We start from the raw sequence: 25,942 nt of genomic DNA, 5'->3' as shown, positions 1-25,942 counted from the left end.
TTTTTTTATTTCCGCTTTTAACAACCTTGGGGTCATATGCGGAACCCCAACAAAATCTGTTGCCAGTACTCTCTATTCTCCCAATCTTTCTCAGATAGGCCTCTTGCTGCCATTGCCTCTTCCACTCCTTGCAACCAACTCTTTCTTGGACCGGCCTCATCTCCGGGACATAATCGAAAAAAGCTTCTTTCGCCATCTCTCTTGCCCCATTCTTCTGAGATGGCCGTACAACTCACTGCAGCTATTTGGTCTCAACGGTGTGCACTATGCATGTGCCGCCGACCTTAACGATGTGTCTCGTATGGTCGAGTTTGTCACCCGCTGAGTCCTGCAGCCTTTGCCGTTTGTCTGGTCCCGTACCACCCACACTTCCGTGCCATAAAGGGGTTACTCCTTCAAGGAAGAAGTGGAAAATCCCTTTTTTTTTTTTTTTTTTGTTTCCATTGAAACATCTGGACTCCACAGCACGGGCTCCATTATACCCAATAACTTTCTTCCCTTTTTGAACTTTTAAATGATGATATGAATCATTATTGAAACGGTTTAGCTTACAACCCTTAGCCCAAGAACAGTTCCAAGTCCATCAGTCGACAGTAATCTCAGAAAGAAGTGGAAAAAACAGTCTCCAGGCAGTCTAGAGAGAAGATGGAAACGTGCTTTGACACAAATAAGTCCCGGATACGGTGGCGGTTCCACCATCTGAGTCTCTTGTTTAGGTAGTGGTCCAAGGTAAAGTAATACATAATCTCAGCAGGAAGAACGGTGATTTCAACAAGATAATTGGAATAGAAAGTGTTTTCCAAGATTTTAAAGTGAACGTTATAAAATAAGGCATTTATCTAAATGAATTTGTACTTTCTATTTGAATAGCCATGACTCGTAAGGATGTGATGGGATCCAGTAGGGTATGGGAGGGGATTGGTGAGGGGGAATGGCGGTATCGTCAGAGATGGTTGCTAGGAAACAGATCCTCCAATTTGGAGGAGTATTTATGAATGCTTTTTTTTAAAAAGAAAATTGATCGAATTTCAATACAATTTCCAGTCTCTCCTCAAAGTCATCTTTCTGTACCAAAATTTTTCTATCATCTCAATAAAATTTCTGAATTGACACAATTTTCCTGACTAATGTCCCCCCCCAAAAAAAACTTACCCCAAAGGCTGAAAACCTTTTAGTCCGCCTTTTTTGTGTTTGATCAGCCTTGTTATTTAGGAACACCTCAGATTTAGGTCTAGGTGGCTTTTTTGGTCTCAATATCACTCTGGTCTCCTCGTGTATATCTTCATCTAATAATTTAGAATCTGAGGATACAGACAGTTGTCTTTTAACAGTGTCACGTTCCAGGCCGTCTCCCCAGCCTCTGCACACTGCTCGGCAATCTGGGGGAACAAGAAATAAACAATTTATTAACACAGGCTAAAAGTTTACTGTAATTTAAAAACTAAATTTCATTCAATCAATTGAAACAAAGAACAATTCAGCCCAAAAAAAATACTTTTTTCGACAAAAATCTTTAAAAACTAAACAATTTGGTAAAGTGGTCCATTTCTAGTTGATAAATTTGGATCAAAACCTTTGTGAAGTACCTTTCTCCGACGTTCTGACCTCTTTAGAACAATTCTAAATTTCAAATAAATGTCTTTTCAGGCGCCACGATAGCCGAGCGGATATAGGCTAGACCCGCAATGCTAAGATGTATTGTTGGTTTAGTGGGTTCGATTCCCCCGATCTATGCCTTGGATTTTATTTAATGTTTAATATGAGAACTTTATAGTAAAGTATGTCAGGCGGTTATAGGCTAGACCCGCAAATCTAAGATGTATTGTTGGTTTAGTGGGTTCGATTCTCATTCTAGGCCTTGGATTTTATTTAATGATTAATATGAGAACTTTATAGTAAAGTATGTCAGGCGGTTATAGGCTAGACCCGCAATGCTAAGATGTATTGTTGGTTTAGAGGATTCGATTCTCATTCTAGGCCTTGGATTTTATTTAATGATTAATATGAGAACTTTATAGTAAAGTATGTCAGGCGGTTATAGGCTAGACCCGCAATGCTAAGATGTATTGTTGGTTTAGTGGATTCGATTCCCCTGGTCTAGGCCTTGGATTTTATTTAATGGTTAATATGAGAAATTTATAGTGAAGTATGTTAGGCGGTTATAGGCTAGACCCGCAATGCTAAGATGTATTGTTGGTTTAGAGGATTCGATTCTCATTCTAGGCCTTGGATTTTATTTAATGATTAATATGAGAACTTTATAGTAAAGTATGTCAGGCGGTTATAGGCTAGACCCGCAATGCTAAGATGTATTGTTGGTTTAGTGGGTTCGATTCTCATTCTAGGCCTTGGATTTTATTTAATGATTAATATGAGAACTTTATAGTAAAGTATGTTAGGTGGTTATAGGCTAGACCCGCAAATCTAAGATGTATTGTTGGTTTAGTGGGTTCGCGATTCTCGGTATTAGGCCTTGGATTTTATTTAATATGATTAGTATGAGAAATTTATAGTAAAGTATGTTTGCTAATCGCCATAGTCCACGACACCTAATTTGGTAGTTGGACGTAAAGTAAAGCTCGCTTAAATAAATCGGCGTTGCTTTACTTAAATGTCTTCACAGAAGGTACACATTTAGCACCATTGTATGATGCAATATATAAATCTACGGTTTGCGTGCAAAACGTCGTTAAAAAAAACAAAAAAAAACAGCGCAAAACAAAAATTTGTTTTTAATAATGCTTCACCATATATGCATTTCCAAAAATAATGAAATGAATAGCATAAATATTGGCTAAAGTAATGTAAAATGGAATATATCATACCTAACACCATAACTTGGAGAGACTATGTTCTCCTGGGGCACGCTACCGACTGGTGTAAGAATAGTACAACGTTAGAGAAATATGGAGTTACCGCACAGAAAACCAGGTCGATAGGTTTGTACGTACATACTATACTTTTAAACACGCGAACTAGAGTAAATTAGAATCTGCACATTTTTTTTTTAGTAATTCAATACTTTAATATACATGGCTGTATTTAAGGCTACGTTAATTTTTCTATTTCTAATTTTCACCGGAAATATCTGCCTGAAAGTTAGTTCCAACGATTTCCCTCCCCCCCCCTGCAGGAAAATTCTATTTGGGGAAAGATTGGGAGAAATAAACTTCCTCCCAAGTACAATGGTGCCAACTCACTTTTGTGAAAGGAAAACATTTTTTCCCTAAAATTGGTTTAAAGATACTTCCGGGAGAGAGAGGGTTGTGGGGGGGGGTGTAGATTCCTTCTAAAGAATTAAATATGAGTCAAATAGAACGCAGTTCGAAGGAACTTTGTGAATAAAATGAAAGAGCATGTCTGCAAGCGTTTACAACAGCATTTTGAATAACATTGAAAAGTTATTATAACCGTCATTATAGGCGCCACGATAGCCGTTATAGGCTAGACCCGCAACGCTAAGATGTATTGTTGGTTTAGTGGGTTCGATTCCCCCGGTCTAGGTATTGGATTTTATTTATTTTTAATATGAGAAATTTATAGTAAAGTAGTTTGTTAGTTGCCTACGTTCAGGACATCTAATTAGTGGCGGACGTAAAGCCTGCCAGAAAAAATTGTCACTATCTAGAAAGCACACTATATTAGAATTGGATTAAGAAACCAAAAATTTTTTTCTTAATGTATGAAAAAGCTGAACCATATTTTATTGGGTTAATAAATAAAAATAGAAAAAAATAATACGTACATATATTTAAACAAATTCTTTTTAAGATTAAAACAGAACATTACTTCTATTTCTTAAACCAAAACTTATCTTTTTCACCAGTAAACTGAAAGCACAACAAACAATCCAATCTTAAGAAGTGTTCTGGACATAAACCAGGAAAAAACCGATTTTCTCATCTCCAGTTGGAAAAGTTCAAAAATCTTGGATTTAGAATCTAATTAGATCTGACTTCTGCTGTCAACAGTTTGCAAACAAAGCTTTTAAAGCTTTTCTACCTTTACGTCGAGTTCAGTACAGCTTTATCTTTTCTATTTCCTTTTTCTTTATTAATTTTGTTTTTCTTGTTATACGTATTTGTAGTAAACAAAATACTGGAAATGGAGATATAGCATTCGTTCAAAAAGCGATCTTACAGAATGCAGTGAAGGCCCATTTTAGATTTATATTAAAAATGTTTTGAAGTATGTGGGGCGATTCTTAGATTCTTTGCCACTTCAGCTGGCTGCGTGGACGGTTCTTAAAAATAAACAAACTGCTTCCACCAACATGTTCAGGTGTATCAATCAACCACCTGCACAGCACTCTTGCAAATCAGCTGTACTTCTTAAACTGACAACGGTAACAAAATGATTGCTCATATTACAACAGCAAGACATTTCTATGTTATCATACAGGTATCTTTAGAGAAAAGCTTGACCTTCATCATTTCCCCCTAAAGCACCTCCTTAAGAGGAGACCTGCAAAGCTAAGATGTATTGTTGGTTTAGTGGGTTCGATTCCCCCAGTCTAGGCCTTGGATTTTATTTAATGGTTAATATGAGAAATTTATAGTAAAGAATGTTTGGCGATTATAGGCAAGACCCGCAAAGCTAAGATGTATTGTTGGTTTAGTGGGTTCGATTCCCGGTCTCTAGGCTTTGGATTTTATTTAATGGTTAATAAAAGAAATTTACAGTAAAGTATGTTAGGCGGTTATAGGCTAGACCCGCAATGCTAAGATGTATTGTTGGTTTAGTGGGTTCGATTCCCCCGGTCTTAGGTCTTGGATTTTATTTAATGATTAATATGAGAAATTTATAGTAAAGTATGTTAGGCGATTATAGGCTAGACCCGCAATGCTAAGATGTATTGTTGGTTTAGTGGGTTCGATTCCCCCAGTCTAGGCCTTGGATTTTATTTAATGGTTAATATGAGAACTTTATAGTAAAGTATGTTAGGCGGTTATAGGCTAGACCCGCAATGCTAAGATGTATTGTTGGTTTAGTGGGTTCGATTACCCTGGTCTAGGTCTTGGATTTTATTTAATGGTTAATATGAGAAATTTATAGTAAAGTATGTACGGGCTCCGGACAGTGTTCTCTCTCTCTCTCTCTCTCTCGTTACAGATAACACTGCCCATCCAGCTTACAGTAAGGTTACCAGACGTCCCCATTTCCCCCGGGGAGGGGGCAGTCCCCGGAATTCTGTCCCCAATTGAAAAGTATCCCGCCGGAATGTCCCCGCGTTAACTATCATTACTAATGTGCACTACCGGGCTCCGGACAGTGGTTCTCTTTTTACAGATTTAAGCTTACAAGTAAGGTTACCAGACGAGTCCCCGGAATTCTTACTTCTGTCGTCCCCGATTGAAAAGAATTGTCCCCCGGAATGTCTCCCGTTAACTATCATTACTTACTTTCCTAAGACTTGTCGAAGGATTTGCTACAAAAGTTAGTTCAAGAGATGTTATATTACAAAAAATACATTCATCACAGAAATACTTGTGACTTTAATTGTGTTAGAAACAAGAATATTATGTTTCATCAAGTATTAATAATTATATTTATAGTGTATAATAATAGTAATATTGAATTTACTTTGAGAATCTTAACTCCTTATCAGTGGACGACAACAGTAACGAGACGATCATCTATAAATGGAGCTGCCAGGTGTTCCCAGATTTCAGGTAAAAATTTTGGTAACCTTAGCTTACCAGTAAGCAGTAGAGGAGCTCCTAGGAAGAGAAAAATCTAAGGGGCCAGCTGCTGGATTCGCTGGGAATCCACAGTGTACGCTAACAACTTAGCCAATTTCTTCCCCATTAATAATTATAACAAGTTCAAGAAAGCTCGCTCTCTTTCTTGTTTTTATGAAGGCCATTTTAAAAAAAAAATCATGCTAGCTTGATTTTCAAAACCATGCTTGTTAATATTTTATCTCGTATCTCGTAAAAAAGAACCCAATAGTGAGTGATACAGGGGCAATTAAATATAATATATCCGTTAATTTGTTGAAAAATTCTCCAGTTACTAGTTCAATCATCCAAAATTACAGGGTGGCCAACTCAATAGAGTGAAATCGCTAGACTAATTAACTGGTGTCAGTCAATCAGTCACGTATTGTGGTGCGGTGGGGGGATTGCGGTTTCAAATTCTAGTATATTATAAAGGGAGAATGTTGTCCCTCTGTCTATTCGCAGTATATGATGACGTAAAGGTATGACGGTTACATTACCCACTTATGGTTGATATAAAAGGGTTGGTTTATATCATTTATCAATTTTTTTTTTTGATTGGCTGCTTGAACGTTATATAGGAGGCATATGAGATATTAGGGTGGGATTTTTTATAATAATTAATTTTATACATGAGACGACGAACATCATATGGTACACATCAACGTGACGTGTTACAAGTATTATTAAAACTAGTCAAGATTAATAACAAAGTATATGTCAAAACGTTAAATAACAATTAATTAGAAAAATATTATATCGCGCGCAAAAAAAAAAAAAACATTCACGAGACATTATTCTACTCCTTTTCCACAAGGAAGTATTGTAATCGTGAGGTGTTTCAATTTCGCGTTTTTAGAGTTCCGTAAAGTGGGTTGTTTTTTCACGAACCTCTGTTTGTGAGTACGTTCACAGTAACTGCCAGCAGATGGTGCAATAATACAAACCTGTATTTGTGAGTACGTTCATGGTAACCGCCAGCCGATGGCGCGAGAATACGAACCTGTGTTTGTGAGTACGTTCACGGTAACTGCCAGCCGATGACACAATAATACGAACCTGTGTTTGTGAGTACGTACATGGTAACCGCCAGCAGATGGCGCGAGAATACGAACCTGTGTTTGTGAGTACGTACATGGTAACCGCCAGCAGATGGCGCGAGAATACGAACCTGTGCTTGTGAGTACGTTCACAGTAACTGCCAGCAGATGGTGCAATAATACAAACCTGTATTTGTGAGTACGTTCATGGTAACCGCCAGCCGATGGCGCGAGAATACGAACCTGTGTTTGTGAGTACGTTCACGGTAACTGCCAGCCGATGACACAATAATACGAACCTGTGTTTGTGAGTACGTACATGGTAACCGCCAGCAGATGGCGCGAGAATACGAACCTGTGTTTGTGAGTACGTACATGGTAACCGCCAGCAGATGACGTAATAAGATTTTGAACAACATTTTTTGGGAAAAATGATGTGGAGCCAGCTTAGCTCTAAAGTCTACAACATACACAGTTTTTGGTCCAGCATAAGAGGAGGGGTCCAATCCATTGATACCTTGTTTAATGTAAAATCCCGATCAGGCCATTACCACACTACTGGAAAGGAGATTTAATTTAATTTTCTTTTTTCCATTTGCATTGCACTGGAGTGTTGAACTATAACCTTTATTAGAGAAATTTTTCCGAGTTAACTCTGATTAAAAAGAGTTCTTGAGAGAGCGAGTGTATAATGCATTCCCATTAAAGTAACTTTTCAGTGTTACGTCATATTAAAAATAAGTTTTTAGACACGCAAAAAACAAAATCATTTAAGTTGCTACAATAAATTGATTTAAAACTAAAACAATCTAAACTCTTAACACGAACTAAAGAAACATAAAATTTAAATAGAACTCTTATTTTCATATTGAGTTTAACAATAATGTATACATATATATCTATAAAACTAAAGTTTCGTAAGTGCCCCCATCTAAGTTGATCTCCACTTCAAGTAAAATAGCCTACTTGTAAAGTTCTCAATCCCATTTACGGCTTACTTTTTATTGACATTAAATCCAACTTAGTCCTTTATTTAAACTAAAAATATCTTTTTTCCTTGTTCCTCATTTTTTTGCCCCCCCCCCCGTAATAATTTAGAATAGAATATTATTACATTTTTTATTTCATTAAAGTTTTTAATGAATACTTTTTTTTTTGTACAAATATGTTTATATAGGTTTGAGGCGCCACGGTAGCCGAGCGGTTAAGAGACCAGACCCGCACTGCTAAGATGTATTGTTGGTTTAGTGGGTTCGATTCCCGGTCTCAAGGCCTTGAATTTTATTTAATGATTAATATGAGAAATTTGCAGTAAAGTAAGTTAGGCGGTTATAGGCTAGACTCGCAATGCTAAGATGTATTGTTGGTTTAGTGGGTTCGATTCCCCTGGTCTAGGCCTTGGATTTTAATTAATGGTTATTATGAGAAATTTATACTAAAGTATGTTAGGCGGTTATAGGCTAGACCCGCAAAGCTGAGATGTATTGTTGGTTTAGTGGGTTCGATTTCCCTGGTCTAGGTCTTGGATTTTATTTAATGGTTAATATGAGAAATTTATAGTAAAGTATGTTAGGCGGTTATAGGCTAGACCCGCAATGCTAAGATGTATTGTTGGTTTAGTGGGTTCGATTACCCTGGTCTAGGTCTTGGATTTTATTTAATGGTTAATATGAGAAATTTATAGTAAAGTATGTTAGGCGGTTATAGGCTAGACCCGCAATGCTAAGATGTATTGTTGGTCTAGTGGGTTCGATTACCCTGGTCTAGGTCTTGGATTTTATTTAATGGTTAATATAAGAAATTTATAGTAAAGTATGTTAGGCGGTTATAGGCTAGACCCGCAATGCTAAGATGTATTGTTGGTTTAGTGGGTTCGATTACCCTGGTCTAGGTCTTGGATTTTATTTAATGGTTAATATGAGAAATTTATAGTAAAGTATGTTAGGCGGTTATAGGCTAGACCCGCAATGCTAAGATGTATTGTTGGTTTAGTGGGTTCGATTACCCTGGTCTAGGTCTTGGATTTTATTTAATGGTTAATATGAGAAATTTATAGTAAAGTATGTTAGGCGGTTATAGGCTAGACCCGCAATGCTAAGATGTATTGTTGGTTTAGTAAGTTTATTATTATTCATGTAATTTGAATTTATCTCAATTCAAAAAATAAATAAATAAATAAATCCAGGGAAATAATGGTGTTTACGACATCGACTTCATTATTTTTATACAAGAGACATTATTATCATTTTGAATTTTTTTTTGCCCGAAACGTTCTTTTATAATATTTTCTTATTCTTAAATAATAATAAAAAAAAATTATTACTGTACAATATTTTAGTCTCGAATATTATTTATAAAGTTAATCCAGTGATTTCTCTCTCTCTCTAGTCTCTGACCCGCGATTCCATTGAGCCATCATTACGATACTCATCTCGCTGTTGAACGTAACATCGCTTGATACAAATGGTAGCTTGCAGTAATTACACGCTAATAGCTCGTGAGATTGATTAAAATAAAATGTTATCGTGTCGTGTCGAGAAGTTTTTATTTAGTAATAAATCCGGGTCACTTGTTTAATAAAAAATATTGAAATTCAATCCTCCAGTCATTTTTTTAAAAAATAAAATTTTTGGTAGACTCTGTGATTTAAGGGGTAGCACTGCTAGCGATTCTAGCGGTGGTAGCCTGCTTTATCTTGAGAGAGAGTAACGGTATTGGTTTTTGTGGTTGTTCTAGGATGTCCTTGATTTAACACCGAGTTTAAACATCGCAGAGCTAGCAGAGTAAGATAAGATTCTGATAGGGCGGCCCCTAAGGCCTACGCCACTGCGACCTCTTTGGATCTATTGTGGTTCCCCAACTTTAGAGCTCGCCCTCCAGAGTTTAATCAGACTCCTCTTAATTCTCGAGAGCGACTCCTGGGTAAAGCTAACCAGGCCTTGTTTTTTTTTTCTTTCCCGAGAAGTAACATCCTTAGCTAGACAAGCCCCTCACCCTGACACAACCCGTGTAGAGTGTCGTTTCCTCCTCTTTCTCCTGTTAGAGCCTACAGAGGGCCATCATCCGCCAGGCCCATGCGATGCATGTGTTTTCTGCAGCCTGCAGTTGCCAAGTTAATAGGCCCAGAATCATCCTTATAGCCCCACGCAGCCTTAACGGATTAATTTTCGAATCAGCGAATAATGGAGATAAGTTAAGATTCTAATAAGGCGGCCCTTAATAAGGCCTACGCCACTGCGACCCCTTTGGATCTATTGTGTGGCTCCCCGCACTCTAGAAGCTTACCCCACCAGACCTGTCCGTTTAATCAGACTCTTATTTTTGGAGAGCGTCTCTTCTTGGGTAAAGCTCTCACAGGCCTTGGTTTTTTTTTTTCCTACCCCGAGAAGTAACATCCTTAGCCTAGATAAGCCCCTAAACACTGACACAACACGTACAGAGTGCCGTTTCCACCTCCTACTGAAAGAACCTATAAAGGCTAGCCATCCACCAGGGGCCCATGTTTTCTGCTGCCTGCAGTGGCCCAGTTAACAAGCCTACAATCATCCTTATAGCCTTTCGTCGGGCCTTGACGGATTAATTCCGAAGTCAGCCTTGGCGGATAGCAGCCTCTAATGAACTCCTTCGCCTGACTCTGCCCAGTGGTGGGTCCTAGTCTGCACCCATAGTTTATACTCTAAAAGCTATTTCTTTAAAAATAGTAACAGTTTTACCATGTCACGAGTATCGTAACAGTAACAGATGAATGCCGGATTCTCAGATCGTCCTGCATTCTCAGATAAAAACTAACTTAGTAGGTTATAATATCACTTTGAAAATACAATTTCTAATATCATTAAATTTATTTAACTTCTTATCTCCAGAACTTCTGTTTAAGAACACCCACCCACACGTCAGAATACTCAATATGAGAACTTTGAAGCAGAAAGAAGAAGAAGAAGAACAAGAAAAAAGACTCGTCAACTTTCGCTGTTTAACTTCCCCATATCAACAAACTTTTTGTTAAGACGGCGCCTTGAAGGCGTTCTTCTTCTACTCAAGACCATCCGCGTCCCCACCACCAACAGAGCACGCTTGATGAACTTGGCGCTGTGCCAAGAAATAGGGAGGAAATGCTGGCTGGTGGACTGGACTGGAAGTAGAGGAGGAGGAGGAATGGAGAGGAAAAAGTTTTTGCGTTTCTCATCATCAGACTGTAGTAACAAAACTACAGCATCAGATAGCAATGTAGCAGTATATTTTATGGAAGGAAAACATCATCACCAAGTTTAATTCATGTTTTCTAAAAGATATAAAATTAGATTTTTAACTAGGAGTATCAATGAAATTATATTATGAATTAAAAATCAACTAAAATCAACCGGAATTGTGTTCGTGTGAAGAATGAGGAACATTACTTTAGCCCAATCAAAATGGGTGCAAGAGCAGTTCGCCACAGCACTTTAGCCAATCAAGACTGATTACGGTACCATTTCCACAAAATAAAGTTTCAAGAAAACGCCTCCTATTTGCTGTTATTGTCTTAAGTGGGAGATTTGCGCTGTCCGGATATGTTGAAATTCAGAAATATCTATTAAGGGCTCTAAGACCCAGAACTCTTGAGCACAGCAGAAAAAGAAAAAAAAGGTTGCTAGCGTTTAAGTGGTGTCATTCTTTTTTCAGATAGGCTTTACGTCGAACTAACTACCGATTTTGCATCGTGGATGCAGGAGACTAGAACAAATACACTACCATTTATTACCCATTAAATAGAAATCCAAGGCCTAAACCTAGGAAACGTACCCAGTACCATAATATATACTATTACATTTACAGTCCTCGCCTTTGACCGCTCATCTACCGTGGGTGAAGCTCAAGATTTTCTCGGAATGTTTTTTAGTTATCCCATAATCTTACCCAATATAAGTATTCAAATTATCCTAACACTTTTGTTTAATGTAAAAAGTAAAGTAATCGCCTATTTTTTCAGGCGGGCTTTACGTCCAACTACCAAATTAGGTATCGTGGACGGAGGCAACTAGCAAACAAACTTTACTATTTTCTCATATTAAACTTTAAATAAAATCCAAGACCTAGAGATTGGGAATCGAACCCACTAAACCAACAATACATCTTAGCTTTGCGGGTCTAGCCTAACATACTTTAATATAAATTTCTTATATTAACCATTAAATAAAATCCAAGGCCCTAGACCGGGGGAATCGAACCCACTAAACCAACAATACATCTAAGCATTGCGGGTCTAGTCTCTAACTGCCTAACATACTTTACTATAAATTTCTTATATTAACCATTAAATAAAATCCAAGGCCCTAGACCGGGGGAATCGAACCCACTAAACCAACAATACATCTAAGCATTGCGGGTCTAGTCTCTAACTGCCTAACATACTTTACTATAAAGTTCTCATATTAACCAATAAATAAAATCCAAGGCCTAGAGCCCAGGAACCGAACCCACTAAACCAACAATACATCTTAGCATTGCGGGTCTAGTCTCTTAACCGCTCGGCTACCGTGGCGCCTTGGTTATCTATACAAAAAGGGCTTATTAGGGACTGGGAAAGTGGGGATAAATCCCTTTAAAGAGCTATTTCAGTATTTGCTTTTCATGCATCGCTGATGATTAACTAATAATTGAACTATTATTCCAGGCGATATCTATTTGATGAACACTACCAGTGCTTAAATCCCAGATTCTTCTACATGAGAATCCACTCTACGTTTAACCACTTCTTCATCTGATCTTTAATTTATTAGAAAAATGTAAGCTAAATAAACATACTAAACTCACCAATAGTCCCACTTCTTTTTAGCTTATCTGAAAATAAACAATTTAGTAAATTAATTTACAGTATTTATTTTTAGTAATTAAGCTAAATTAATTAAGATTTCAATATTTAATGAAAAGTCATGAAGAAAAAACGAATGAAGATTCAAATCAATTAAACATTCCCTTCGTTGCTGAAAACACGATACAGAAAATTCAATCTTAACCTTCAATCACATCACAATCTACTTGTACAACATCTGTCTTCCAGAATATTTCCAGACAATACTTCTAGGATGGTCTTAAAATAGACAGTGGCCTCACGATCTCCTTTCTGATGACGAGAGTCAGTAGAAAGTAAAATGTTATTGTAGTATAACCGCTGGGTAACCTCTCCACTCTGAGTGTTTTATGTTGTTTATTGTTTATCATTGTTGCTTATAACGGCAATAGTATGCGTTGATTGTTACTAAATAAACGATCAAAAAAAAAAAAAAAAAAAAAAAATTAAATAGCTAAACATCTGTTAATGGAATCCAACAAACTTGAACATCTCCAAGTTGATTTGTACGAGCTCAATTTAACAATGATGTTAAACTTGTAGTTGGGTAGAGGTGTTAAGATTTGGTGCGTTGTTGAGATGTTCATCTAGTGTCTGACGGGTTTCTGTTAGTTGGATCATAAAGAATTTATTTACCACAGGAAAAATCCCACGGGACATCACAACATCTTGCTGCCTCCATATTGGTGGTTGCTTGGTGTCGCTTTTTCTCACTTAGCCAACTACAAAACTTCTTCAAGTAACTACATTCTCTCTTCCTGTAATTTTATTTTATTTACTTTTTTTTGTTGTTGTAAGATTTTGAATTGTTTTTTAATATTTTATTTCCAAATATATTATGATCAAGGGGCGTATGTATCAGGAGGTTTTATTTTGAGAAGTAGATACATTTAGTTTTTCATTTTAAAACTATTCTTTCGTTAAGAAAACAATGCGCTTTAGTAGTAATTGCCTATTTTGTCAGGCAGGCTTTACGTCCAACTACCACAAATAGGTATCGTGGACGGAGGCGATTAACAAACATACTTTACTATAAATTTCTCATATTAACCATTAAATAAAATCCAAGGCCAAGACCCCAGGAATCGAACCCACTAAACCAACAATACATCTTAGCATTGCGGGTCTAGCCTATAACCGCTCGGCTACCGTACAATGAGCTTTATATGAAAATATATATTTTTTTACAAAATAATAGAATTAACCTGAAAGCTAATGCCAGGAATTACAATCGAAAGAACATAGGCCACTGCTGACTGAGTTAGCATATGCATCATCGCAAGGGCTGGTCAGGTCAACGGATGGTCAGGAAGTAGAGAAAATGGCATTGCTGTGCACGTACTTAGTAATTTCCTGTCAAGATAGCAATATGGCTGAGAGTAGGGCATTTTGGAGCAGAAAAACACCTTGGTCTTCAAGAAATATCCAGAAGACACTCTAAATACGACTTTCAAGACCTAATCAGGAAAGGTGACTTCGGATTGGGCGGATTCGGTGGTATAGACTAATAATTGGACCAATACCCCTAAAATCAAAACTATCCTGAAGCTGCGCAAGAACGAATAAAATTTGACTTAAAAGCTACTAAGGTTGTATACATCATCATCCAACGCTAAGTCTTTTGGCCTCCTCAACCAGTTTCCACCAATCAGTCCTGCTCTCCAGTGCAGCCGCTCACCAGTCGGAAATATGCAACATCGACCTTTACATTACCAGCAACAATGTCCGGCCAGCGCAGCTTTGGTCTCCCAACTCTTCTGTCTCCATGGAGATTGCTCTCATTCAACACCTTTTTTTTGGGCATATATCCTCGCGTTCCTCATCCTAACCACACATCATGTCCAGCCCACTTCATAAATTTTACCATATCTATTTCTTTAAATATACACATACAGCTCCTGAGGTGGTATACAGACTTAATTAAATTTTCTGTTAATATCTGTTCATTATTTTTGGTGACTGAATCATCATAGTTTCAATAGGATGAAAAAAATTAATGCCAGTTTCAGTCATTATAAACTTTATTATGACGGAGCTTTCGGACCTATGGTGACTAGGTCATCTTCAGGGCTAATTTACAATGTACTGTTTTTACGTCATTAGAGGGTTAGTGTGTCTTCTGTCTTGTCTCTGTTCATGGACTGTTTATAAATTAGCTGATACTGGCATTTATTTTTCATCCTATTTTCTGTAATATATTATTTGGGAAACATTTTATTTTCTTTTTCCATATATTCCAGAGGGACCCTTGAATCTCCCAGATAGCGCCTAATTTTAGGATAATAAGAACCCAAACCATTTACAAATACATGAAAGAGGCTTGTTGCATTGAGATAAATTTTTAAAAGCAACATTGAGAGTGAATTTTAGAATTATATAAATTACTAAAAAGGGCACTTTGATGGGGGGGGGGAATAAAGGAATCCACAAAAAAATATCCTGGATCTCTGTCTGAATTCCGAACTCTGCGGAGTCTGATCAATAACAAACCTAATTTCGCTCCAAAGAGGTTCCAAACAAATGGAGCAGGGAGCAAAAAGTTGGAGTGCATAATATAAATGTAGCTCTTAATCTAATATCAAAGTTGGTGTCATCCCGAGGGAGACCATGGAAGAAGGATAATGAATGAAAGTTAAATTCATTTAATGACTGCAGCAAATTTCAAACTTTTATTGAGAATACATTTTATTTTAATTAATTTTTTCTTGTAACATGACTTGTGCGACCAATTTCATTTACTGAAATTGCTTATTTTAAAGAGAAAACGGAAAAGGAAATTAAATTACCAACAAACTGTAATGTAATTATGATAGGTTTAATGTAATTACTCGTATAAAACGTAAAAAACTCGTATAAAACGAGGCGGAACGTTAACCATAAACTTGTCCCATTAAAACAATGTTACTAAATAGAGAAGTGGAAACTTCTGGAATGCAGAATATCGTTATGCACTGATCTATGCTTCAGCATTAAATTGGAGGAAAAGATCAATGTTGTACTGTCACATCATTATGGACCACTTTCGCTATTCAAGCATGATCATTGGGGGGGAAAAAAACAGTGAATTCATGTAATAAATTCACTGCAGAATTGTCGCAGTATTAACTGTTACCTGTTAACAGTAAAAGTAAAGTAAAGTAATCGCCTATTTTTTGAGGCAGGGTTTAAAGTCCAACTACCAAATTAGATGTCGTGGACGGAGGCGACTAGCAAACATACTTTACTGTAAATTTCTTTTATTAATCATTAAATAAAATCCAAGGCCTAGAGACCGGGAATCGAACCCACTAAACCAACAATACATCTTAGCTTTGCGGGTCTAGCCTATAACCGCCTAACATACTTTACTGTAAATTTCTTTTATTAACCATTAAATAAAATCCCAAGTCCTAGACCCCGGGAATCGAACCCAGTACCACAATACAAATTAGCTTCGCAGGTCTCGCCTCTAAACCGCTCGGCTACCGTGGCGCCCAAAAATCAGTCACCAAAAATAATAATGAATAGTAAAAATAAATACAATGAATAATTTTAACTAACCATATCTGATATCCTTATCGTTGGGTATATTGCCGTTAGGTTCTAATCGATCCAGAAATTCATCGGAGTAACCATTAAAAGGAAGTTTACCAGACGTTTTGGTCTTACTATCTTCGGCTTCATCCTTTGAGATCGCTGAAACGAAAAAAATAAATAAAATTAATAACTTTAATTTGTAATTAATCATTAGCAAAATGCTGATGAAAAATTTTATATGAATTATACAAATGAAATTTTCGAGTAGTTGGTAATATGTTTTTTACTATATAACATGTTTATTAATATATAAAGTCCTGCGGATTCTTCTGGAACAGCTGCAAACCGTCCTTGCAACACTTCACACGATTTCGTTTTTGGTCAAGCGTGAGCAATCGCGGCACCCATCTTGCGGATAGCTTTGTCATGTCCAAATGTTGATGCAAAATATTATGTTCATTCGAGATGCCCACAGCACTAGCAATCTCACGCACCTTCACTCTTCTGTCTTCCATCACCATATCATGGATTTTATCAATGATTTCTGGAGTAGTAACCTCAACAGGGCGTCCAGAACCGTTCAGCGCCACTTGTGCCCATATGGCCACTCCGAAAATTTTGAAACCACTTATAAACTGTTCTAATCAAAGGTGCAGAGTCACCATAATGTTTATCAAGCTTCTCTTTAGTCTCCTGAGGCGTTTTGCCTTTCATAAAGTAGTGTTTAATCAACACACGAAATTCTTTTTCGTCCATTTTTTGAAAATCACTCGACTTCCTCGATTCAAACGAATGCCAAACACAAAGAAAATAGACCGATCTGGCTGAAACTTGGTGTGTGTTCTTCCAAGAGATGCTACTAACTAAACATAACCTCGATACGCGCCAGTGGTGCTATCTCTCTGACTTTGCACGGACTTTTCAAACGACCCTCGTAAATATCCAGTATAATAAATATACTACGAACACCATTGGATGTTGATACAATAAATGAGATGTTGTCAGAATAGAAAGGACAGCAATAAACTAGAAGATAAGAAAGGAAAGGACAAACTTCTCCAGAGAATATGATGGCTGGAAAAACAGAAGTAGACAAAATTTTACTTCCAGATGAAAGGTCAAATAATAATCTACATTGTGTTCTCTTAGGTCTCAGTAATAACATTAAAAACGATTAAAGATTCAAAATTGGCGATGAATCGGTCCAAATCAAAAAATAACAACTCGTTTTCTGTAACTCAACCAACCAACCCGCATAGCCACGCCCTGAAGAAGACAATATATTTGTCGAAGAAACGTTGGCAAATAAAAGACGAGTTGTTATTTCTTTATTTGGCCGATTCCTCGCCAATCTTGAATCCTTAATTTAATAATTTACGGTCACGAAATCAATATATAAAAAGTAAAGTAATCGCCTACTTTTTTAAGGCGGGGCTTAACGTCCAACTAACAATTAGGTGTCGTGGACAAACATACGAATATATATCGTACTTTACTATAAAGTTTTCATATTAACCATTAAATAAAATACAAGACCAGGGGAATCGAACCCACTAAACCAACAATACATCTTAGCATTGCGGGTCTAGTCTCTTAACCGCTCGGCTACCGTGGCGCCCTATATTCATATTATAAACGATCACATACAAATGAGTTTCTAAAATACCTCACGTTATGCAACTTGTCGTTTTTATTATTTTTTCGGTTTTATGTTAAGTCAATTATTTAAATTTTACTTAAAAAAAAAATTTAGAAACACAATTTGGTTTCTCTTACTGCAATTCATGTCGTCCTGAACCGCAACTTGGTTGAACTTGAAGGTCTGAAGTCTACAGAAACAGAGTAACACTTATAACATTACGAAAAGATCATGAGTAACTATAATAAGTAATAATCAAACGTCGTTTTTCAAATTCAAAATTTTAAAAGTGAAATTAAAATTCCAGTGAAATAACAATTTCTACGAAATTTCAAACGAAATAATTTGAAATTAATTATGAATTTTAAATTAGTTTATCTATTACTAACATATGTATGTATGAAAATATTGCTTAATTTTAATTGTACTAAATATTTATTTAATCCTTCTTACGTTGTCCCAATGTGCTGAACGCGTTGATCTTAACCAATACACTTTTACGTTTGTTTATTAGTCATATGCGTAGAATTTCTCCTTATTTTCGGTTCAGTGTTTTAGTGTTTACTGTTTTTTTAGAATAGTGTAATTTTAATTTTGCCTAGTTTATGAACTACATACATTGTTAGATGAAGTTACTGGCCTGTCACGATTTTCCAGGTTATTCACCCAATTGGAGCACTGAAATATTAAATGTTCATAACCACTATTCCATATACAATACTTAGCTTTAATTGTAGGATGGTAATTTTCTATAAATAATTTATTTTCAAAAATTCAAATCAACTATTTAGTTTAAGTGATATGGATATAGATGGAGAGAGAGAGAGAAAAAGATGCACGTTAATAGTGTAAAGAGAAGGATAGAGCAGGAGACTCTAACTGCACCACACCATGCCGCCGACCCTACTTCATCATAGTCCGATATGTTTTCTGAGCTAGAAGCCTCCTTTTTGCCCTACTAATTTGTATGTAGGCCCCCTTCTTGATCTTGAGGCCCTAGGCTGAAGCCTAGTTAGTAAAATCCGGCCCTGTCAATACTGATTTAAGTCTACCTCTGCTTCCTAGTCCGCCATGTTTTCTGAGCTAGAAGCCTCCTTTTTGCCCTACTAATTTGTATGTAGGCTCCCTCTTTTGATCTTGAGGCCCTAGGCTGAAGCCTAGTTAGTAAAATCCGGCCCTGTCAATACTTCTGGACTTAAGTCTACCTCTGCTTCCTAGTCCGCCATGTTTTCTGAGCTAGAAGCCTCCTTTTTGCCCTACTAATTTGTATGTAGGCTCCCTCTTTTGATCTTGAGGCCCTAGGCTGAAGCCTAGTTAGTAAAATCCGGCCCTGTCAATACTTCTGGACTTAAGTCTACCTCTGCTTCCTAGTCCGCCATGTTTACTGAGCTGGAAGCCTCCTTTTTATCCTACTAATTTGTATGTAGCCCCCCTCTCCTGATCTTGAGGCCCTAGTTAGCCTAGTTAGGAAAATCCGGCCCTGTCAATACTTCTGATTTAAGTCTACCTCTGCCGATGAACGTAAAATCTGAAAATCCCAGGTCAGGGATGTCAAATAAACATGCGATCCATGACGAATAAAATCTAACAATATTCATTAAAAAAAATATAAATAATTTTGAACATGTAGCAGAAAAAGCTGTTAGCGGGGACGGGGGATAAGACTTAAAAGCTCCTTAAAACGCTGCGCCTCACTTTACATTGATTAAATGGAGGGGGGAATTGGTGTTATTTAGGCCACATCTCACAAATTAATTTTCAAGTTTAATTTTACGTACGTAATAGATTTATGATTGGGTTATATAAGTTTGTTGAACGATTTTGGTTCAACTGAGAAAGGGGGGGGAGATTCATCAACAGTTTGGTGTTGGAAGAGATGGGAAGCGCGCCGGGAATGTAAAGTGAAGATTTAACGGGTGGTTGGGGGGCGGTGATGATATGGGGGGGCTTAACTTGTAATCGGGGGGGCATGGAGAGAGAGACTGTGAGGTAATTACCCAGGTAAGAGGCCGTATCTGGATTAATTCTCTTATGGCTTGCGGCGCCTTCTTAGCCAGCAGCAGTCTGCGCAACAAACTAAACTACTTTCTTCAACTTTGCGCACATTTTAATTAATGAAATCACTTTCCCCTTTTTCCAGAAATGTAGTACCAGTTTTCCCTTTTTAAAAATACATAATTCCCACCAATTATCACTTCAAACTTATTTTATCTTCCCTGAATTAGTTACCTTCAGTTTTGTACTTGAAGGGGATTTAAAGTTTAGAAAAACAAAAAAGTGCGAACACAAAATTCATAAAATTATTTCATTAATAAAAATTAATTTAATAAATCTTTTCAGATAATTGATGGCAGATTAAAGTGAAGATACTAATTTCTTATTGAATTATATCTAGGGGGATCAATAAACAATTAAAAAAAAAAAACGTTCATATCATCACACATGCTGTAAATTGTTTGCTACAAGTGGATGGAACCATACAATACTTTAATAAAAATAGGCGCCACGGTAGCCGAGCGGTTAAGAGGCAAGAACCCGCAATGCTAAGATGTATTGTTGGTTTAGTGGGTTCGATTCCCCGGTTTTAATGGTTAATATGAGAAATTTATAGTAAAGTATGTTAGGCGGTTATAGGCTAGACCCGCAATGCTAAGATGTATTGTTGGTTTAGTAGGTTCGATTCCCCTGGTCTTAGGCCTTGGATTTTATTTAATGGTAAATGTGAGAAATTTATAGTAAAGTATGTTTGCTAATCACCTCCGTCCACGACACCTAAATTAGTAGTTGGATGTAAATTAAAGTTGCACCCCTGGGGGGGTCTATATAGACAACTTTGGCGACCTCTACTATTTCATTGAAGCCTAAGATCTGCTGTAAGAGTAAAAAAAAAAGAAGAGATAAATGCGAGGTGATGGTATATCACCAGGTGGCAGAAACCAAATATTTTCTCCAACCACGTTCATCCATTTCTTACCTACCTAGAAGCTCTTCAGTTCCATATTATCGAGAGAAGCGTTACTTACTTTAAAGTTTACGCATCCTTGCTTACTAAAAAACAAAGCGTTTACAACGAACGACTGTTAAGACAACCAATTTAACTAACTTATGCACTAATATTAATGAAGAATAAAATAAAGTAGAAGTAAAGTAATTGCCTATTTTTTTCAGGTTGGCTTTACATCCAATTACCCAATTAGGTGCCGAGGACGGAGGTGACTAGCAAACGTACTTTACTATTAAAGTTCTCATATTAACCATTAAATAAACTGCAAGGCCTAGGCCAGGGGAATCGAACCCACTAAACCAACAATACATCTTAGCATTGCGGGTCTAGACTCTTAACCGCTCGGCTATCGTGGCGCCTTAATGAAGAAAAAGACTGACTCCATTATTAGTATTTTTAAAAATTATAAGAGAATTACAAAAATTTCCTAAACTATTTTTATTTGCAAAAATTGTCTAGGTAAATATTTGTTTATTTAAAATATATTCAACCAATAGGGGAGGAGAAAAATTATGGTAGCCTGCAACAGATGTTATTGACAAGGCCGATATTGCCCAGGTGGGTTACCCGTTAACCGCAATATTCCAAAGAACGCCGCCGTACATTCAGTAACACAAATTGTTCCAGACAGAATAAACAAGTAAACAATCCACAACAAGAGATGAAAATTTTCGAGGCTAAGCCAAATGCTGGTGCTATGAAAAATATCTGTACAAACATTTAACTAAACATAGAAGAAAGAACTGACTGATAAAGGGAATATTAAATAGGAGAACTAGAGAAAATAGATAAATAGATCTAGGTCACGCAAATGTAAGCTGGGGGAAAAAAGTGGATGATAGTTCCAGTCCTAGATTAGAATGAAATATTAAAAAGATATGGATCTTTCTGTCACCGACATGGTGTCCTGTTTTTTAAAAACTAGTCATTTATAACAACTGTAAGAAGTATGTATAAGTACAAAATTTTATCTCTTTCTAAAGACTTTTTTATTGTTTAATAAATAATATCTATTAAAACAATATTTAGTCCTGTAAAATACTGTCAAAGTAAGGCGCCACGGTAGCCGAACGGTTAAGAGACTAGACCCGCAATGCTAAGATGTATTGTTGGTTTTAGTGGGTTCGATTCCCGGTGTCTCTAGGCCTTGGATTTTATTTAATGGTTAATATAAGAAATTTACAGTAAAGTATGTTAGGCGGTTATAGGCTAGACCCGCAATGCTAAGATGTATTGTTGGTTTAGTGGGTACAATTCCCCTGGTCTAGGCCTTGCAGTTTATTTAATGGTTAATATGAGAACTTTAATAGTAAAGTATGTTTGCTAGTCGCCTCCGTCCACGACACCTAATTGGTAGTTGGACGTAAAGCCCGCCTAAAAAAATAGGCAATTTACTTTACTTTACTTTTACTGTCAAAGTAAAATTATGGGGAAAAAACCAATTGGAGAGGGGCCTCCTTATTTTTATTTAGCTACGTCACTTTGTACAAGTGTTAAGAGAGGTAGTACTGAGACCATGTTAATTTGTCGACTTCATCAGGCGCCCCAGACTCTTAGCCCAATCCAAGGAATCGCCTTGTCGAAAGATGGATAGCGCAGGCCGATGGCTGTGCCCGAGTACTTTACGCGTCATCTACAGGGTTGATTTAAAAAAAAAAAAACATTTTATCTATTACATCTATATAAAAAAAGACTCTTATATCTAATGTTACTGTGACCTATTTGGTCATACGGCATCGAAGACTAAGCGTTCTCTAACTCACTACGCCTCCCAGACATTACAGTCCAAAAATACTTCGAAAACTTCTTAGCGCTCCCTTCTATTTATCTAACCTCACACTATCCATAATGACCTCAAAATGCCTTTCTCATTACAGATCTTGCTAACACACGTTTACTTCAAATTTCATTCCACTCTACAGCAGCTCATCCTAACATTCTCATGGAACACCTATCTTCCTCCACATTACCAGGTAATTCTACAAGGACATTGAAGATGGCCTCGCGATCTACTCTTATCGTGAGAGCAGTGTAGCAAAGCAAGTTACTGGAGTGCACACCACTGGGTGCCTTCTCCAATCGTGATTTCCTTTTATTTATTTTTTATATTACATATGTAAGTATGAAGTGTACATTTACAAATTAAAATAATTTCTAAAACTGAAAGTGTTAACAAGTCCTCTGTATCCGAATAGAAGATAAGCTGCTAATAGAAAGGAATGAAGATTCTTTCCAGTTAGTTTAGGTGGGTTAAAACAAATGAAATTTTGCCAAGCCAGCTTACCGAGAAGAACTGATTGCCTATAATCTAATTTATTAAGAAGCAAATGAATGAAGAAGTGCTGATTCAGCCACTTGGAAACAGAGAAAAAGTCTTGCACAAAGAATTACTTACCCAATCAGATTCTTATTTTATCACCAGACTAGACGATGAAAGCCTTCTTTCAAGTATGCAAGTTGGACATCTAAACTAATTTACTGAATAGAATACTCTTTCATCGTTCGTGGAATAAATCTGAAATGGCTTTATTAGTTGATGACATCACACTCGTAAACAGATAAGGAAAATGTCGTTTAACATTGTAGATTGCACGCGAGAGTATTAACAGAATTCCTTAATACATTCTTCAGATGGATGGTTGGTACATGAAGATGGTGGGAACTTCGAACAAACATGAAAGCAGCGATAACTTTCCAACTTACTCCAAAGATCACCTCTCCTATAATCGACTTTCATGTTTCCATACATTCTGAGGAAAGCTCTCCGGCGAAAATCCTAAAAGAGTCAAGTTAACTTTCATTTCCAAGATTTGTGTTCATAAAATTTTTATGATTTACATTGTCCTGTCATCCAAAAGTAATTTAAAACAAATCACTTTCACAGATTTAAGGAACGATAAGATCGATGATTCGCACATTTAAAAAAGAGAGTCTGCATCTCTTTTTGTTTTTTCAAGATGTTGCTAGGGGAAACAAAAATTAAATATGAACAAAGAAAAAACAAAACCAGAACAACTACAGAGATGTATATATATTGAAGGAAAATTATGATTTACCCGAGTGTCCCACATTCAATATTAACAGCTTCTATTCTGCATTCTGCGAACAGGAACCAACATAAAGGAGGAAGAACAAATCTAGAAAAAGAAAAACACTGAAAATTACTGCCCCTGATATCTTATTGGCAGGGGAATGAGGGCCAACAATTCTCTGAATATTGCATGTATATTTTCCTACAGCAATTTTTCTTAGACCTTAAGATTTTCCTTCCTTTCATTTAAACAAAACAAAAAATTTAATATATATATACATTATATACATATTGTATACACTCAGTGACAAAAAAAACCGGACACCTGTAGTTATTTGTTTATCTTCTTTAATAATTAGGTACAAATGTTAGCAATGATCTTTGAGCTCAAACTAACATTGCAGACTAGTTGTTTACCATTTATCAGTGATACTTATTCTTTTAAAGTGTTTAAAACGGGTTAACAGATTTTTCATTTTTCTTGAGTCAGCTTATCAAGTGAGTTTTTTAATTTTTTCAAATTATACGAGGGTCGTTTGAAAAGTCCGTGCAAAAATAAAAACTACTTAATTTCTTGGGGTAAACCTTTTTTATTTTTCAACATGGTCTCCTTTTAGGCTTATACACTTCGTCCAACGCTGCTCTAGTTTGTTGATCCCTTCCGAATAATAGGATTTGTGCAAGTCTGAAAAATAGCCATTCGTTTCTGCAATCACCTCCTCGTTTGAATAAAATCTTTTTCCCGCCAGCCATTTCTTCATATTGGGGAACAAATAGTAGTCCGAGGGAGCCAAGTCTGGAGAATAGGGGGGATGTGAAACGAGTTGGAACCCTATTTCCATTAATTTTGCGACCACAACTACTGAGGTGTGAGCTGGTGCGTTGTCGTGATGGAAAAGGACTTTTTTGTGGGCCAATCATGGGCGTTTTTCTTGCAGCTCGGTTTTCAAACGGTTCAATAACGATGAATAATATGCACCTGTAATAGTTTTACCCTTTTCCAGATAGTCGATGAGGATTATTCCTTGCGAATCCCAAAAGACAGTCGCCATAATCTTTCCGGCCGAAGGAACGGTCTTCGCCTTTTTTGGCGCAGATTCCCCCTTGGTAACCCATTGTTTAGATTGTTCTTTGGTCTCAGGAGTATAGTGATGTATCCATGTTTCATCCACAGTGACGAAACGACGCTTAAAGTCCTGCGGATTCTTCTGGAACAGCTGCAAACCGTCCTTGCAACACTTCACACGATTTCGTTTTTGGTCAAGCGTGAGCAATCGCGGCACCCATCTTGCGGAGAGCTTTGTCATGTCCAAATGTTGATGCAAAATATTATGTACCCGTTCATTCGAGATGCCCACAGCACTAACAATCTCACGCACCTTCACTCTTCTGTCATCCATCACCATATCATGGATTTTATCAATGATTTCTGGAGTAGTAACCTCAACAGGGCGTCCAGAACGTTCAGCGTCACTTGTGCCCATATGGCCACTCCGAAAATTTTGAAACCACTTATAAACTGTTCTAATCGAAGGTGCAGAGTCACCATAATGTTTATCAAGCTTCTCTTTAGTCTCCTGAGGCGTTTTGCCTTTCATAAAGTAGTGTTTAATCAACACTCGAAATTCTTTATCGTCCATTTTTTGAAAATCACTCGTCTTCCTCGATTCAAACGAATGCCAAACACAAAGAAATAGACCGATCTGGCTGAAACTTGGAGTGTGTTCTTCCAAGAGATGCTACTAACTAAACATAACCTCGATACGCGCCAGTGGTGCTATCTCTCTGACTTTGCACAGACTTTTCAAACGACCCTCGTATTCTTTGATTAAACATAAATTTTTGCAAAAATTTAATTAAATTGACTTTTTCCCCTAAAAGGATGGTTTTAAGTCGTGAAGACCTTGCCCGGGCAGATGCTTTGGCCAACGAAGGGCGTAGCGTACGGTACATCGCTCAAGTCATAGGTGAGCCGCGCTCTACCATCCACGATGGTCTTCAACGACTTAGGACCACCGGAAGTCTCGATCGAAGAGAAGGTAGCGGTCGACAGCGATGTACGTCGCCTAGAGACGATCGTTTTATTACTCTTACAGTATGCGCAATCGTAATGTGACCGCTCCCGAGATACGTAGCGAACTACAAACGGTCCGTAATGTCAG

General features: G+C 37.0%; 1 protein-coding gene across 6 annotated transcripts in view; it reads right to left on the bottom strand.

Moving 5' to 3' along the window:
* Eip63E (cyclin dependent kinase Eip63E) overlaps nucleotides 1-25,942 on the bottom strand; it is a 237,518-nt gene that overhangs the window by 8,805 nt on the left and 202,771 nt on the right. For 4 of the 6 annotated variants that reach the window (XM_074112580.1, XM_074112582.1, XM_074112583.1 and 1 more), the window contains 3 exons: nucleotides 16,131-16,265; nucleotides 12,554-12,580; nucleotides 1,153-1,379 (listed from right to left, as the gene is read on the bottom strand). In XM_074112580.1, the coding sequence (XP_073968681.1) occupies nucleotides 1,153-1,379; nucleotides 12,554-12,580; nucleotides 16,131-16,265 (389 nt within the window). Of the gene's footprint in view, nucleotides 1-1,152; nucleotides 1,380-12,553; nucleotides 12,581-16,130; nucleotides 16,266-17,882; nucleotides 18,104-25,942 lie in introns of those variants that run through there. The other 2 variants (XM_074112585.1, XM_074112581.1) reach the window with 2 other exon arrangements.

This window comes from Rhodnius prolixus, unplaced genomic scaffold, assembly GCF_049639745.1.
Source record: "Rhodnius prolixus isolate KJV_2025 unplaced genomic scaffold, Rpr scaffold_1, whole genome shotgun sequence".
Lineage (NCBI taxonomy): Eukaryota > Metazoa > Arthropoda > Insecta > Hemiptera > Reduviidae > Rhodnius > Rhodnius prolixus.
This window is presented reverse-complemented; position numbering and strand designations above follow the sequence as displayed.